Source organism: Pelodiscus sinensis, chromosome 7 (assembly GCF_052426305.1).
Source record: "Pelodiscus sinensis isolate ZL-2025 chromosome 7, ASM5242630v1, whole genome shotgun sequence".
Lineage (NCBI taxonomy): Eukaryota > Metazoa > Chordata > Testudines > Trionychidae > Pelodiscus > Pelodiscus sinensis.
In genome coordinates, this window is record NC_143058.1 from 31,711,655 (window position 1) to 31,729,968 (window position 18,314).

At 40.3% G+C, this 18,314-nt stretch overlaps 1 protein-coding gene across 1 annotated transcript in view; it reads left to right on the plus strand.

The window, feature by feature from the left end:
* KCNJ3 (potassium inwardly rectifying channel subfamily J member 3) overlaps positions 1–18,191 on the plus strand; it is a 203,619-nt gene extending 185,428 nt beyond the window's left edge. Inside the window, exon 3 of the mRNA XM_025185924.3 lies at positions 8,214–18,191. Within this exon, the coding sequence (XP_025041709.2) occupies positions 8,214–8,800 (587 nt within the window). The 3' untranslated portion in view covers positions 8,801–18,191. The remainder of the gene's footprint in view (positions 1–8,213) is intronic.
* The last annotated feature ends 123 nt before the right edge of the window (positions 18,192–18,314 follow it).

An 18,314-nucleotide genomic window follows, 5' to 3' on the forward strand; every position in this document is an offset into this window, starting at 1 on the left:
TGCAAAAGAAAAATGCTTCTTTTCCTCCTTTTATTTTTTGTAGAAGTTTGAATGAAATAGTACTGTGTTCTATTTGCTTGTTGGTTGGTTTTTGGACTCTGCTTCTGCCTGATTGTGTACTTCCATTTCCAAATGTGATGTGTGGTTGACTGGTCAATTTGTAACTCTAGTGTTCATAACGCTGAGATTCTACTGACCACCCAACAAAACATCCCTCCTGATGTTTCTAAACCTTCCCTTCTTGTTTAGAAACTATGCTCTACATCAGAGAGGCCCCGCTGTGGCCAGTGGCAGCATTTGTTTCTTTAGTAGTTTCCAGAGACAGATATGCTGCCAATTTCCATTACTCTAGTACAGTGGTCCCCAGCGAGGTGCCCGCGGGCACCATGGCACCCGCCGGGCCATTTCTGTGCGCCCGCCAAGTGATTGGGGTCAGCCCTGCCCCCAGGCATGCTGTTCATGAGCTGTGTCAGCACTGGGCACGCGGCGTATGGGCGTCCCCACCCCTACGCACACCGCGCAGGAGTGGCACCGGCCCCAGGCGCGCAGCACGTGGATGATTCCAGCTCCTGGGCATGCGGCACAGGAGCGGCGCTGGCCCCAGGAGTGCAGTTCATGGGTGGCACCGGCACTGGGCACGCAGCGTATGGATGGCCCAGGCCCCAGGCGCGTGAGTGGCCCCACCCCTGGGTGCCCGGCAGCCCCAAAAGATTGGGGACCACTGCTCTAGTATGTCACTTAGGACTTGTTTACATTTGGAAGGTTGCAGAGGTGCAGCTGTACTGCTTTAGTGAAGATGCTAATAATCTACACCGACAGGAGGGCTTCTGTTTCTGGTATAGGTATGCCATCTTGCTCGCATTAGCTATTTCAATAGAAGAACCACTCCCATCAACATAATGCTGTCTTCATTGGGATTGGGGGTATAACTATGTCATTCAGGTGTATGGATTTAGTAATACTGATATAACGGCTAGCATAGCCCAAGCCTCAGTTAGACTTGAACTGTCATTTTTGATCTCACCTTCTGTAATGAAGTTTAAAATCTTATGTGTTTGTAACTTAGAAACTGGTGACTCTCAATTACTGTATGAAAGTCATCTCATGAAAATAATTAAAGCTGTAATATCTGTGCTATTTTCTAGTCATCAGTGTACACCACGCGGTAACCCTTGAACTGTTCCTTCTTTGCATATCACTAAGGTGCCTCTTTGATAGTGAATTAGAATTTTAACCTCACCATCAAAGCCCATTGCTTAGATGTGTTGTCAGTTATCTCTTTTTGTAAAGAGCTGTTTGCATTGTATGTAATTTAACTATACTAAGCAAAGGTCAACAAACTGTTTACAGTAATCATAGATCTAATTTTCCAGTGCTGCTGTATTTGTTTTCCATATATTCCTTACAAACACTCATCTACTAATGACTTCCATAGCTAACGTGAGATAAAAAGAATCTGAAGGCCCTGTTGTTACAATTGTTCTTTGGCTGGGGCTCTATAGATAATGAACAACTGCAGAATAAAGGAGACAGATGGGCTAAGTACTCAACAGTCTTCTAAAATTTATTTATTGATAACCTGTTGTGTTATGTGATTCTTTCCCTCAATAATTTCATAACAAAATTGAAATGCCCTGGGACAAAAAGAAAATAGGTCATCACTCTATTTATACATTAGTGAATTTCTTTCTAATTATATCTCATATACATAAATTAATGTTTTACCTGAGTGGAAGTTGCTTGTGATTGAATATTTTTTGTGCAGCAGTACTTTTCCATATTCTTTCTTTTTTTTCCTGAAATTACTATGAAAAGAACTAAAACAAAACTGGAGGAATGACCAGTATGTTGCATTGTTAAGAACATAAGAATGGCCATAATGTGTCAGATCAAAGGTCCATCTAGCCCAGTATCCTGTCTTCCAACAGTGGCCAATGCCAGGTGCGCCAGAGGAACTGAGCAGAGCAGGCAATCACCAAATGATTCCTCCCATATCATCCATTCTCAGATTCTGATAAATAGAGGTTAATGGCATGATTCCTGGCTAATAGCCACTGATGGACCTATGATTCATAAATATATTGTATATTATATTACAGGTTGAACCTCTAAAATCCAGGACTCTCTGGTCTGGCAACATCCATTGTCCAGCAGAGAACTCCAGCTGGCCCAGTTCAGGGGCTGGGCTGACAGTGGGGAGCACAGCCCTGATGGCAGCAGGGCTGGCACAACCTCACCCGGGAGCATAGGCTCGGCTGGCAGGGGCCAGCACAGCAGGGAGTGTAGCACTGGCTAGACTGGAGTTGTGAAACATGGGTAGATTTTAAAATATCACAGATGACTGCAATTTTTTTTTAGAGTCAAATCAAACCAGCGTGGGAATCAGTTACAATGACTGGCATGAAAATGTAGCTATTGGCAGTAGCTGTTCCTTACGCTCAGTTCTTCTTATTTCTCCTAAATCTCCTGATTAAAAAGTATCTTCAAGTGCAAAACTGATTGCATTTCAAATTTTCAGGTATGTGAATCAGGGTGACATAACCAAAAAAGAAAAGGAAAAACTTCATTTTTAAACACTTGGCTACAACTTACAACTGAGCCAATACAAATGTTCTGAGATCAGCAAAATCAAAGTACGTAGAAGTGAATTGCCATCTAGTACTATAGAGTGCATACCAGTGAATGTGACAACAAATGTAGTTATTAAACAGATTTTTTCCCACCTTTCTGGGTCCAAGAAATTTTTTACCTTTTTTACAGTGCCCAGCCCGTTTGCATGCAACCTGGAACTGAAGGTCCACTGTGGCCCCTTAACTCTGGCCGGGCTGTTTGTCAGTGTTTTGTCAATGACAAGCAGCATATTCTTCCAGATGCTGTAATTGTGTAGCCCCCAGCATACAGAGACACAGCCACCTAAATTGCATGTATGCACTCTCAGCCATTCATGAACTGTACAAAGGGAGATGCCAGTAAATTCATGCCCCCAGTTCTCTGCCTTGCACCTCTTACACTATTCAAAAATTTCTCTTGACCAGTGCAAGCTCATCAATTAGATTGCTATTTCATAGTGGACATGCGCCACCTTTTGTAATCTCAGCAAATTTCTCAAGCATTTTAGACAAGATAAGAAAGGAAAATGTAAGGGGACTGTTAGCCCCTTACTGAAACTGTGGGAGTTTTTTGATTTGCCAGCTCCCAGGATCAAAAGGGGAAGGGTCCATGAGACTGACAGACCCCAGAGACAATGGAAAGCAGCCAACACTCCAGCTCAGCCTGATTGACAAGTTGGACAGGCCAGTGAGAAAAGCAAGAGGCCAGGACCCATCCTCCGTGTGAGCTGGGATTGTTCTGGGTCTCTCTGAGCAAGGAGAGAGCAGAGAAACTGCTAAGAGGAGTGCAGGCTGTGCTGAGGGGCAGTTTTTGTAGCAGCAGAGCCAGACACACACACAGCTCAAAGAGTGCAGACCCTGTGTTGAGCAGCAGACTGGCAGTGCTCAGAGAGCCAAAAGGAACAGAGAAGTAACGCAAGGAGCTAGAGACTGGCTAAGCAGCACAGCCTTCAGCTGGATGTGGTGAGCAGCTGGGAACTGCAAAGTGTGGGGAGAGGCTCTGGACTGGGAGAGGGGTCTGGCCACTTAGAGCTTGAGGCTGTGTGGTCACTGCCAGAGCAAGTGTGTCCAGCCTGCAGCCCACATCCAGGGCCTCTAAGGAAGAGACTGTGAACTGTCCTTACACTCTGCAGACTGCTGTTTTGATGTCGCTGTGCTACAGAGCAGGGCTGTGTTCTCATTTAACCATTCTCATTTTTTTCTTATTCTTTTCTCTTTAATCAGTTGATGTTTAATAAATTGTATTTGCTTTGAACCTGATGAAATGATCACTGGGCCAAGAAAGCATGCAGTGTAAAGAGAGCACCTCGGAATGGGGACACCCTAACTCCTGCCCCTAGTGACTACAAGGTCGGGGATTAAGCCCCAGGAAACCTGGGCCCAGCCTTGTTGGGGTTTCGAGGACTCTGCTACTCAGGGGAGTAGAAGGGGAGCCCTCAGGATCAGGGGAGCCATGGGGTAAAGGAAGTGGGAGCGGGGACTCAGATCCTTTCGCTGGTCCATTTCACCGGGGTGTATAGAAGCCAGGAAAGTTCCCCACAATAGCGGGACCATTCCCCCGCTTACAAAAAGATAAAACCTTAAAATAAATGTACTGACTACAGAAAGATTACGTGGCTTTGAGATTGTTACCTAAGAAATAAAAAGTAAATACACAGTCTAAATCCTGAACTTTATCAGACTCAGTAAGCTTTTCTCACCCACTGGATGTTACAGTCACGTTAGAGTTCTTGGTACACAGACTGAATTCCCATCTCAGCCTGGGACTAATCTCCTCAGTTCAAAATCTTTGTCCTCCCAGTGTTGTTGCCCTCAGAGTTGGGGAGTAGAGTGGGGAGATGATCTCATGATGCCAAGATCCCTTATTTGTACTCTCAATTCACGAGCCTGGAAAAATACTGGCCCAGTCATGTCCTGATGGGCTTTGCTGAGTCACAGAATTGAGACATTCCTGCTGTGTGGTGCTTGCATAACTGTCTCTCATTGAATTTAAATCTCTTGTTTACAGTTCCCCTGGTCAGTGGCTGGTGATGGTTGTTTAACAACTACCTGGGCATGGGTCACTTTCTTTGTTGCCCATGGAGAGCTACCTGTGGGCATCTTCTAGACTGGCAACATATTTCAGTAATAACTATATAGAGAAAACTCATTACTCCACATATAATGATAATCTGTATAATTTCACGGAACAATGAGTTTCAGCAGATCATGACTTTTGATACCTTTCTGGGTATCCTTTGTACAAAATATAACCAGACACAAGTACTGTGTTTGCAAGGTGCTCTTTTGAGATACCATGTTCATGTTTACACATAAATATTTAATATGTATGTGCTGGCTGAATTATGACTAGTTTTCTTCAATGAATATATAAAAGCAGCCTCGAGTCAATGTTGCGTCTTTTAGTCTTTGCCATGACTTGTGCTTTGCTTTTTATACTTCCTCTAACTGGTTTTCAATGCCTGCTTTTGGCCCATATGTGGCCTTTGTTATAAAACATATAGCTGCTAATAATTCTCTACTTCTGTACCAAAGCAATTGCACTGGAACAAACTCATGCCAATATACTATGGTGCTGGGCATCCTCATGCTCCAGTTATAGGGCACCAGTTGAGATACAGAATGGACTGTGGTAACCTTAAAAGGGACTGGAGAACCAGTTGGAGTGACTTCCCCCTCTGTTGTTGCCCTACACAGTCCATGCTGCTCTCTAATTTCACACTTAGAATCGTAGGGCCAGATGAGACCTCAAGAGGTCATCTAATCTAATCTTAATCCCTTTAACTTTTCTCTGTGGCTTCCCAGAAGGAAATTAAATAGAATGCATAGTGGAGAGTTGAAAGCCATCTCAAAATAAAATGTGGGAGTTGACACACAATAGTCTATTAATAAGGGTTGTTTGGATTTTGTAGTTGAATGAGTAGGGCAGGTGCATCAGTGATTATTAAAGCAAATTTTCCAAAAACATGCATTTCAAAGGATGCGGACATTTCTTTTAAGTTCCCGCTAGTGTGTTTGTGTGTGTGTTGTAATATAAATTCTGTGGGAAAAGACTACATTTGCCAGTTTGGGGAAGTTGTTGAACTTTTTAAATTAATTTCAACATCTAACGACATTTATATATCCTGCTGGATACTACAGTACATCACAACATCTTATAAAAACATTATAGTTGTAAATATTTTTATGAAAAATATGTTTTTTATCATTTGTGTTTGTAGGTGGTAGACTTTACATAGTAAAAAAATTACCTTTATGGACATATGATCATGCTGATATCCTCTCACAGGTGACACAGAAGGGAATGAGGCCGAGGCTTGTTAGGGCCTGTAAAATGCTGCAGAGAAACAGCAATAATGGTACTTATAATATGCTATATAAATGCTATCTTCAAAGTGTTTGGAAATGTTTAATTAACCTTCACAGCTGATAGCTAATGCAAGCATTTTTGGGCAATATGTTATTTTCATTTTACCTTTGGGTACTGAAAACAGGGGTTGGTTAAATGACCTGTCACTTCCTATATCTGTGCAAAATTTGGGGTAGAACCTAGGAGTTCTTAGCTCCAAATCAGTGTTGTGTTCCTTGGATGGCAAGATAACTAATCTGTTTCTAGTTCTGCATTGCAGATGGTCTACTCCCTGAAAATATAAACAGAATGTCCAGATGGGAATAAACAAGAACATTTAAGTCCTCAAGATTTGGTATTATTCATTTAAGCCCTAAAGACACAGCTGACCAATACAGTGGCAATATTAGTTACTTTCTGATTTAGAATCTAAATAATTAGTCGTTAAACTATATTACTGTTATCTACAAATTTGGGAACAGAATAGACACCACATAAACAATAATTTTAACTGAGGTTCACTTTTGAGGTCAATATAAAACAATAAAATAGGAATGACTGGCAGTATGAACAATTTTTTTCTCAGCATGTTTCTGGACTTTTGAAATCCATTAATAGTCAGTGCTACCTACCCCTCTGGTAGTTGGTGTTTGTGGGACAATGACCAAGTTTAGTACAGTTTATTTTTTGTTTAGTGTCCACTACTGCGGCAGCTCACACTGCAGTTCCAGATATCAAAACAAAACTTTGCACCTACTCTTTGCCACCTGCAAAGTCTCAGAGCTCCCATTGGCTGGTTTCCAGTAGGGATGTGAATGGTTAACTGATAAGCATCACTCTTATTGGGTGATGCTTACTGGTTACAGTTAACCAGAAGCTGGGCTGAAGTAGCCCTGGCCGGAGTAGCTGGGCTGGAGAGTGGGGGGGTGCTCCAGCCTGGCCAGAGCAGTCCCTGTTTGCAGACTGGAGCAGCCCGCTGTGCCATGCCTGACCAGACCCTGATTACAGTAGGGGGCCTTTCCAGCCCAGCGTGGGCTGGAGCTCCCTCCTCCTCCCGCCCACTCCCATTTAAGAGTTAACCAGTTAACTGATTAAACAGGATTTTGCACCCCTAGTTTTCAGTCAGTTGAAGCTGAGAGAATTTGCTAAGGGCAGAGGCAGTGTGCAACACCTCTTTCCTCTTCCCCCTTTCCTGCAGCGCAGAGAGCAACAGGGAGCAGCCACCCACTTTGAGCGGCCACTGCTCCATGCCGCAGGGGAGGGCTGGAGACCAGATCAAAGGACTTGGTGGGCCGGATCCAGACCTCAGGTTGTATCTTGCCTGCCCCTGCTATAAGCCCATGCCTAGGGCCCAATATTGGGGGGGTCATGTGATGATACCAGAATTTCTGTTTTAATTTTTTATACCCTTCATGGTTGCAAAGAAAATGTAAGAATGTGAATCAATAATCTCTGACAGGTGTGAACTGTCCCATGCATCTCAATGGGATGTTCATTCCCATGCTCACTATGCTGGGTTGCCCTGCCAACACCATTTCAAGGGATAGGAGTCTTCATAACGAGCATGCAATCATACAATAAAAATTGTGTATCTCAATTATCACATTGGTATGGAGAAAAAATAAACAGCTATTCTTTGAACTCTCAGAAACCAGGTCTTAGGTTTCAAAACTCTGTCTCGTCTACTGTCCCAGTTAGAGTGGTAAATCTATGTGTTTAGTACCAAGTTAAGTTCAGGTCTGCAATCTTTTTTTACATGGCTCACATTGGAGAAGAACAGGCTGTAAAATGTTGACAAAAATAGATTTAAAAAAATGCTTGTGAAATCTGTTTTCTGTTCAAGGGTCAGCTATAGTTTTAATGTATTCAATGACAAAAAAATTCAATGAAAAACAAAACTGAAGTGGTTCCAATATTTAGTCCCCTCCCTCGTGCCTTTTTGACTATATCTATATTGGAGACAACTATAACTTTGATTCAAGGAAATAAAAAAATGGAAAATATGCAGGTAAGTTTCAATAAAGGGCATATGTGCAATCTTTGTGACACACCACCTGCCTTCTACAGGAACAAATCTTCATTGAGTTCAAAGTTCAATTATCATTGGTGTGTTAAATGCACAAAAAAGCATAAAATGTGTTCATATGAAATATTACAAATCAAGATTTTATACATCCAAAATCAAGTTAGATTTTATTTATGCAATTTTATTTCTTAATAATGTATCAAGGCTATTGTTTGCTTTTTTGTTGCAGGGATGACATGTCAAGCCCGAACTTCATATACTGAAGATGAAGTTCTCTGGGGTCACCGTTTTTTCCCTGTGATTTCCTTAGAGGAAGGATTTTTTAAAGTAGACTATTCCCAGTTCCATGCAACATTTGAAGTCCCTACACCACCATACAGTGTGAAAGAACAGGAAGAAATGCTTCTTATATCTTCCCCCTTAATAGGACCAGCTGTAAGTAACAGTAAAGAAAGGAATAATTCTGTAGAATGTCTAGATGGTCTAGATGACATTAGTACAAAGATACCCTCAAAACTGCAGAAAATGACTGGAAGAGAAGACTTTCCCAAAAAACTACTAAGGATGAGTTCTACAACCTCTGAAAAGGCATACAGCATTGGGGACTTACCTATGAAACTTCAGCGAATAAGCTCTGTTCCTGGCAACTCAGAAGAGAAACTGGTATCTAAAACTACAAAGCTGATGTCAGATCCTATGAGTCAGTCTGTGGCTGATTTGCCACCAAAGCTTCAAAAATTGTCAGGAGGAGGAGCTAGAATGGAGGGGAAACTTCCACCCAAATTGAGGAAAATGAATTCTGATCGATTTACATAACAAAGAGACATTTAGATATTATTTAAAGTTTGCATTACTAGTCAATTCAATTTGAGCAGGAAGCAAACCCTCTGAAAAGAGTACAGCCGGTCCCCCAGTTACAAACGCGTCGATTTATGACCGTTCGTATTTATGACCAACCTCCTATACAGCCGGAACCTGAGTTATGAACGAAATCTGCACTTACGAACAGTACGGCCGTACATCAGTGAATGTAATCCGACTTACAAACACATCAAGTTATGACCAAGTGCTTGGAACGTAACTCGTTTGTAAGTCGGGGACCGTCTGTACAATTGATAAAAAATGAGTTTGCTAAGCACTACATGCAAACTGGGACAGCTGTGTTCTTCCCAGATAGTGATATACTGGAAGTATAATATGATAAGACCTGAAGTCCCGACTGGAATCATATGAGAGCTAATATTAATTGGCATGTAGTATCACAACAAGCATGCAATAATAGTGTGCAATTTTTGCATATAGTTTTCTGGCATGATTCTTACTATATTTATATTGTATATTCTGAAAATATGTAAAGGGGGGTGTTATTCTCTCCTGTTTCTTAAGAGTAAGTAATAGGTAAAACATGAGTAGGTAACTTTCAGGGCAAGTTATAATTTAATTTAAAATGTATTTTTTTTTCTGATTGTAGATTGTGATGTTTTGTTCAAAGTAGTTATGATGCATGTTTTCTTTCTTAAAATAAGGCTAGCCGCATTAGTCAATTCCAAACACTAAATTTCTTAGCCTTAAATTATTTGTCACTTTATAATTTGCTTTAATATTTTATTCGTGTTTTTTTTCCTGCCATTACAATGCTGGGATAATTTGAAGTATACTTCATAAGAGGTGTTGGCAGAAATTGTGCTGTTTAGGGCTGGGCAAAATATTTCAAACAGAGTTTATGTTTTTAAGCACAAAATATAAAATCAATAAAGTGAGATCATTTTGTTTCATGATTATTAACATAAGAAAAATGTTCAAAATGAGCACATTTGTGTGATTTTTCTGATGTCATTAGTATCGGTCTATGAAGAAGATATGAAAACAAATATCTAGATTTTCTGGGTGAAATCTTGCCCCAATTACATTAAAGACAAAATACTGATTTCGCTTCAATGGGACTGGAATTTCAACTTCTACTTTTAGGATCCAGTCATGCAAGCTGTTGATTGTGCTTCAGTGTGATTACTTACCTGATTAGGGACTACGCACTTGAGTTAGAGTTTGTAGGATATTTTGTTTTCATTTTCCTAACAATTTGGAATTTCATGATCAGAATTATTTTTCTGAATTTTGAAAAAAATTGCTAAAGTTAAAGCATTTACTGAAACTCCAAAAAATTTAATGTTCTCTTATTGCCCACAAAATCCATCTAGGCAAACAATTTTTCCTTTTTGCTGTCTATATTGTGATAATATTTTAAATTGATTAAAATATACTTAGATGTGTTCTAAAGTTCAAAAGGTCACCTCTTTGAAACTGTATTTTTAAATGTTTTATTTTTCATTTCACTTTGTTCTAATTTTTTCTTTGCCAGGGATGAGCTAGCCTCGTGTGGCAAAGTTAAGGCCCTACGAAATTCATGGTCCATTTTGGTCAATTTTACAGACATAGGATTTAAAATGTTTAAATGTCATGGTTTTAGCCATTTAAATGTGAAATTTCACAGTGATGTAATTGTAGGGTTACTAACCCCCCAAAAATGTGGGGAAGGTTATTGTGTGCAGAGGAAGGGGTTCCAGTACTGCAGCCATTACTTCTGGGCTGCTGGAGAGTGATGGCAGAGCTGCTATTAGCAGCAGTGCAAAAAATGTCATGGAAGAGTATTACCATCATTACTTCTATGCTGCTGCTGGTGCAGTGCAGCCTTTAGAGCTGGGTTCTCGCCAAAGCTGTCACTCTCTGGCCACCCAATTCAGAAGGCAGCACAGAAGGATGACAAAACCACAACCCTCCCTAAAGTAATCTTGCACCCCTCCCCCCCTTCAACTCTATTTTGGGTAAGGACCCTCAGTCTGAGAAACTCTGGTTTCCCCTGTGAAATTTATGTAGTATAGAGTAAAAGCACACAAAAGACCAGATTTCATGGGAGGACAGCAGATTTTTCACTGCTGAGAATTTGGTAGGGCCCTAAGAATAATATAGTACCTCCAGCCAACCATGGGTCAGTAGCATTTTGGCACCTATCAGCTGCCTCTACTGGGACCTGTCTCCATTTTTCCTCTAAAAGTTGAACTTCTATGTAGCATACATCACAGTATCTGAAAATGCTCATTAATGTATGCTATGACATTATTACTAGAAGTGGTACTTTGGCATAGTTCCTGCATCTGGTTTGGAGTTTCAGGAATAAGGCTGGCTTTCAGGATACCTTCAGACAGTCATAATTTTATGTTGGCTCATCTGTAGTCTGCTTTCAAAAGGATCAGAATGATTAATTTGACCATAAATATGTAGCTAGTGTACTTCTGGAAGCAGGGTAATTAAATAGGACAACAGCAGCAAAAATAGTAATTCTGGTCTCAAAGTATGTGATGTAATTTTTATGTAATTAACTAAAATAGTTTTGGGACCACAGTGAACAAGAATCTTTTTTACTTTGAGAACACACATTAATCAGGATGTACATTAACTGATTTCAATCATGTGTTGGCAGTTCTGATTCAAAGGGCTTTGGACCATTTTAAATGATAAAGTGCACATTTATAATACTGTATAAAGAAGTAATAATAGCAGATCTACAAATATCTGGAAAAATTCTTTTTTAAATTTTGTTTTGTAATTGGTTCTACATTGCTGAAAGCATTAATTCAAATATAATGATATTCAGCATAGGTCACCATCTGTCAATTTTGTACTTATAGATTTCACATTTACTTTCAGAATTTTTCAGAGTTTATAATCTGTGATCTGTCTTACATGCTTGTTAAATCTTTGGCTAAATTGTCAGCCCTTTGCACATTATTCAGTGTGCGTGTGTAGTATCATGCCATAAATGCCTGGTAAGCAAAATTCTGATATGTTAAAGATTAATTCTGAAAGTGAGTTGTCCCCTTGTTGTTGACACTTTGACAGGTTTTATTACAAAATACATTTGACATCTCTGCTATGGAAGTCTGAAAAAATCCAGTCAGGTCAATTTTTGGCAACTCTTTTTCCATTATATAAGTTTCTGCGGCATGGAAATTGGACTTTAAAACAATGTTACGCTTAAATGTTTAGTGTTTGCCCTTGGGAAATTTGGAAATAAATGTGTGCAAGAATATGTCCAAAAGTAATTAAATTATGCTAGGAATTCAAATGTTTCTGAGAATTAGAACTGTTGATAAAGTGCAAGTGAAACACAAGTTACTGTGGCCATGTCTGTGTGACAAAGTGTGGTTGATGTTCAGCTGGAGACTTTTGAATACATTTGGGTTGGGCACATTCATACTTAGGTGCTTGTGTTGGTGCTGTGCATACCCACTACAAGTAGTCGAATGTAAAATGTGGTGCATCACAGGTAGATATCCCAGTATGCCTCATGCAACCGTCTGTGGCAGTTCCTTGTGAGATTTTTACAGGGCTTTATGAAATACTAGTGATTTGCCCAGGGTTTTCTGAAAACTAGGGGTTATTTCCCCACTTTCATCATCCTATAGTTCTTGCCCAAAGCCCATACATTTTACACAATTTTTTTAAAACTCCCACAGTCCTGCAAACTGCTTTTCTGTCTCTTGCAGAAGCATGGACCCTGCACAGCTCATCATAATTTTGTATGTGTTGCTAATACAAGACATATGATTCCCCTGTACATGCAGAACTTGAGTGAGTACTATTACAGTTGCAGAGAGGAAGTTGCAGAGATGGTCAAGCACAGTAACTGAATGCAGATAGACATACCGGGGAGGAGGAGAGAGGGACCAGAGCAGCTTCAAATGGTGAATCTCTGCTTCTGGGCCTGAGAAACAAGCACTGGCTGGTGGGATTTGCCTGGGAGTAGGAGAGTACATTAGGTCTTCTCTCCTTCCCACCCTTGGTGCCTAGAGAGAATTGCCAGCTGCCAGGGGGAGGAGACTTTGTGCACTCCCCCTGTCCCCAGATTTCAATAGGCCTGTGGGTGGGAGGCGTGGCAGGGTGGCTGTGTGCTTGATCCACCAGCTTGGTGGACTGGACCAGCCCGCAGAGGCTCCTTTGCCCACCCCTGCTCTTGCAGGAGCTCATTCTTCCCTCCCTCTGCCCTTAATCTGGTAGGAGCTCACTCTCTTCCCTGCAGCCATGGGGTAGTAGGAGCTTGCTCTCCCCACTATTGTGTCTTCAGGGCTGGCATTCTATGTCCCTGACAGTTATTGGGGGTCCTCTTTTTGAGCATGCCCCTGTTTTGACACATTACAATTATTGATGCTGAAATGCCAATATTGAGTATCACTCACTTAGTCACCTCAACAGCACCAAAAAAAGTATCACCCACTGGCCCAGTTATTGCAGGATGAGAGTTGAATGTGCTTTTGATATACTGAAAGGCTGCTGATGCTGTTTACTCACTAGAGTTGGACCTCACAAGGCAAACATCAATATTGTTGTTGAAGTGGGTTGTGCCCATGAAAGCTCATGATACCATCTATATGCTGCTAGACTATTTGTTGTTTTTCAAGTTTTATCAGTATTGTTATAACTAAATGTTTTGTTCTGTATAATATTTAAGACAATGTGGGGAAAGTTACCACCATGGTGCAGGGGTGAGGCTGACCAGCTGTCTGCTGAATTTGACCATTCAGATAGCTACAAAGGCTATTAGAAAAGCCAATCATGGAGCAGTATGGCTGAGGAAGGCCTTAAAAGACCATTTTAACAGTAAGTGTTGGTAGTGTTTTCTGATCCTTTTATGAAATACTTATATGAAATCTCATGTGAATTGAACTTTAATATGGATGGGTTATTGCTCCCCCCTATGAATAATGTACTAAAATAAATTTCTGCTCATTTGAACAGCATTGAAATAGGGCTGAGTTAGTGCCTTTCATTATGAATTCTGTAATGCAATTAATATTTGGTACAAGCTAATAAAGAGAGTCTGAGTTTCTACAAATTTAATTCTATAATGTGCAAATAATGTCCAAAAAAACTAAAGTACAAACAAAACAAAAACTTTTTAGTAACTCTTTAATAAGGTAAACAGAAGTAAATATTAAACATTTATGTTCATGTGTGTAACACTTATTACTGTGACACAAGAGTGGCTGATCCTGTGGTTTTCACAGGCCAGTATATGTGTAGCTGTGGTTCTCCTTGCTTTACTCAGTATGGAGTGGTAATGTTGAAGATGTCCACCAGACCATCAGTTTTTACATGGGAGTGGGTTGGAATTAGACAATGGTGTTTTACAAGCACTAGAAATACCACTGAGTCTGCGGTCTTTGAGCATATAGGTCATTAATGCTCTGAAACATCTGAGTTTGCTACCAGAACAAATTCTTGATGTCCAAATGCATTTCCTAGTATACCTTTTGCTTCGTTTCCTTCTTCTGCAGCAACCAGTTTCTCCATTCTTGGTCTTTTTCCATTGTCATGGTCATGTGGCCTCTGCAAGCCCTGTGGTTACAGTCTAAGTTTGTATAGGATTGGAAGATCTCACAGAATATATCCTCCTTTTCTTCTTTCTCTTCTCGTTCAGACTCAAACATTCAGCAGATCTGGGGAAAGCACCTCTTAAGACCACCAGGCCCAGCTTTGCTTATTAAAACTAATATTGTGTTAAATTCCTAACCACAATGGAAAGGGAATGATAAGTAAAAAATATCTCATACATTGTTCCCTGTAATAAGAAATGCTAGTTGTTACTTCAGCATCTCTCTACAGCTCAAGCCATGGTGAGTAAAGGTGTAGGATCGTTCTTTTGCATAGAAGGTTTAGAAGCTGGGTGTTTCTGGTTGTGAGTATAGGCAGTGCAGTGAAATTGGCAGGATTTTCACAGGCACTGATAACTTTGGCTGATATCTCACTCCTGAGGCACAGACAACTCAGCTGCAAGTGACATCCGAAGGCTGCCTGGGCCCATGGAAATTTACTTGAGCTTGTTCAAGAGAATAAGGACAACCCTGTTCATATTAACAAAGTTCTCTGTACAGCCCCTCAATTCAGCCCAACAAACCAAAGATAGAAGTGGACATCGATTCTACCTCTGTTTGTTCTACCTCTGCCGAAGCACAGGGAAATGATCTGATGTGAATCGTATAATCAAACGGCCATATTACTTTTGCTGGATTTATTGTCTAGCATTTTTTTTCTAACATTATACTAAGTTTTCTCTAAATTTGCTGAAGAGATGGGCACCATTATTGAAATGGGTAAGAATAGCAAGACTGGGGAGGGAGATGAGATCAGTGTAGTGAAAATGATTATAAAGAATAATGCCAGTACATCCAGCTTCCTTCTCATCGGACACCTCATCTGCACTCACATGGTGAAATGGTTTGAGTCTCGAGCAAAGTCAAACTGCTTCTGGTTCCAGGCATGTTTTGTCCCCTTCTCCTTACTATTCACAATACAGGTGTGCAATTCAGGCTTCTGCCAGAGTGTACACAATTAGGGATGTTAAATTTAAATTCATCAGCTAATTGAGTTGATAGAATTTCCATCAACTAGTCGATAAGGGGGGGAGAGGACAGAGGATGTTCGCTATCCCTGCTGTGCCTTGGCCTTTACAATGTAGTACGAGTCTCCCACAGCTCTTGCTACATTTCAAAGGCAGAAGCACAGCAGTCAGGGCCAGGTGCAAGCGGAAACTACGTCAGTCCCTGCTCATGCTGGGTTCCCTGCTGCGCCTCTGCCTCCCCTATCCTTCCATTCCCCCCGCACTGCGGAGGCAGTGCTGGGGCACCAGCTCCTGCTTTTCCCACCCCCTTGCTGCCTCTGATAGAGGCAGCGGGACGGGGGAGGAATACAAGTAGTCGACTCTACTACTGATTTACATCCTTATCCACAATAGAATGCAGGGGGCTGGTAGGGTCACATGTTTAATATTTTCAGTTTTTCAAGTCATCAGCAACTATAGACTTTTTAATGGCAAATTTATCCAAGACACTGCATATCAGAAGTTGCAAAAGCTTAGTGTCTTACTTAGCTGACTGTATGTCCTGCAGCTCATTCTGAAAATGACAGGTCTGCAGTGCAACTGCTGATGTCTTGTTACCTCCCTCATCTTCTGCTATCCCTGACAAAAATACTTCATTTTGACATAGCACAGCTGGTCACCTCCATTGTGCTGCAGTTTCAGTGTTTGCTGTGCAGTTTGCACATAGAGATTTGTATTTTCACAGCTGTTCCATAACTGTTCTTTTTTACAGTCTCTTCTCCACACAGGCCGAGAAGATCAAGACTAATTGTTTGTTCCAGGGCAGAGTAAATCTAGTAGCTCTCTGTGTGTAGAGGTAGCATGGTCAAATGCACACAACAAAGGTGAGCTGGTTGTCATGCTTGCCAAGGCAGGCAACCTGGAAGAGTCATTTCAGAATCACATGAGAGGTGCTAACGCAGGGGCAGGATGGTTAAGGAATTCCAGTCTCTGTGACTGTTGACAGTGGAGTTCAGTATTGTGACTGGAGCAGCCACTGTTGCAGGGACATGAATATTGTGGTCAGTTGCTAGAAGAGTGCTCGCATTAACAGATCATTCATTTACACTTGCGCTGTGTTGACCTATGTAAGTGAGCCATGGCTCTGTGTAATGGTATTGCACTGCTCTGCTGGGCATTAATGTTGTTTGGATACTGACTGTGGTTTACACATAACCAGGCCAACACAAGTGAACTTAAGTTGACCTAACTTTGTTGTACAGACCAGGTCTTAGCAATTTGAAGAAATCATGTTTTGAAATTGGAAAGTACTGTCCTTTTTATGTTATGCTTGGTGCTGCAAAATATTTTGATAAATAGTTATGATTGATTGAAAATACCTAATTTTTTACATAAAAAATTCTCACTTCCTGCTGGGAGCAGGGATGCTGAGTCCTGTGGCATGTACTGAAATATAATACATGTTAAGACTAAAATATTGATAAGAGCAAACACAAACATCAATCAAATTGATTTGTAATCTTGAGAAACAAGTTTTTCTGAGTTGATATTTCATTTTTGTTACCAGAGCCACTTCTCTAATTTCATCACTTTTGTTTTTGCCCAGCCCTAGTGCTTAAGTATTTCTGTTTGACTGCACAGCAGGTCTGTGTTCTCTAACGCTGAATTGATGCTTGAATTATATTGTAAATTGTATATATTCAAATTAGACTCAACTAATTGCATTTTCTGGCATGCAATCTATAATTGTATAAATGTACAAGTTAATTTGGATTATACAAAATTACAAACTCTTGTATTCATTAATACTGCAAGCTCAGTTTTATCTAAAGCTATATTAAACTTTCAAAAATTGTTGGGTTTAAATGTCTTAGTGTACTTGTCATTTATCATATGTACCGTGTATATATTTTTAAACAAATGTATACTCAGAGTTTTGATTTTTTTTGTTATTTAAATGATGAGGTGGTAGACAGAATTTGCCATATAATATACAAACATTATTGGTCTATTTCGAATTAACAAACAAGTGCAGGATTTCAGAAATTCAGTTTTTAAGCAACACTGAGCACAGTAAAGGACATTACTGGGGGAGGGACTTTGGATCTGATCCATCTGCCAGTGAAATTAGTGGAATTAGGACCTAATTTAGTCCTAAATGGAGCACAGGATCTGGTTGAGGAGCTGACTATAGCTGGAATGCTTAGTAATCGTAACCATAATGTAAATGCAATTAATATCCCTATGACAGGAAAAACACCACAGCAGCCAAACACTGTAGGTTTTAGTTTCAGAAAGGGGAATGACACAAATGACATTAAACAGAAATTAAAAAGTACAGTGCCAAAATTGAACTCTCTGTAAGCTACATGAAACCTTTTTAAAGACGCCATAATAAAATTTCAATTTAAATGTATACTCCTCTTCCTCCTCCCCCAGCCCCCAAAAAAGTGTCACTATGGCTAAACAACAAATTAAAGCAGCAGCAAAAGGCAAAAAAAGCATAGTTTCAAAAGTGGAAATTAAATTCTAGTGAGAAAAATAGAAAGGAGCATAATCTCTTGCAAAGAAGGTATGAAAATATAATTAGGAAGGCCAGAAAAGAATTTGAAGAATAGCTAGTCAAAGATCCAAAGTAATAGCGAATAATAATAATAATTAATAATTAATAATAAATACAACAGAAGCAGGAAGCCTACTTAAACAACCAGTGGGGCGACTAGACTATCAAGATGCTAAAGGAGCACTCAAGAAAGATAAGGCAACTGCAGAGAAACTAAATGGATTCTTTGAATAAGTCTTAAGAACTGAGGATACAAGGGAGATCCCAAACCTGAGCAACTGTCCAAGATTGACGTGTCATTGGAGGGGATTTGTAACGAATTCAGAAATTATAAGAAGGCACCAGATTGCTTTCACACCCTAAAGTTCTGAAGGAACTCAAATATGAAATTG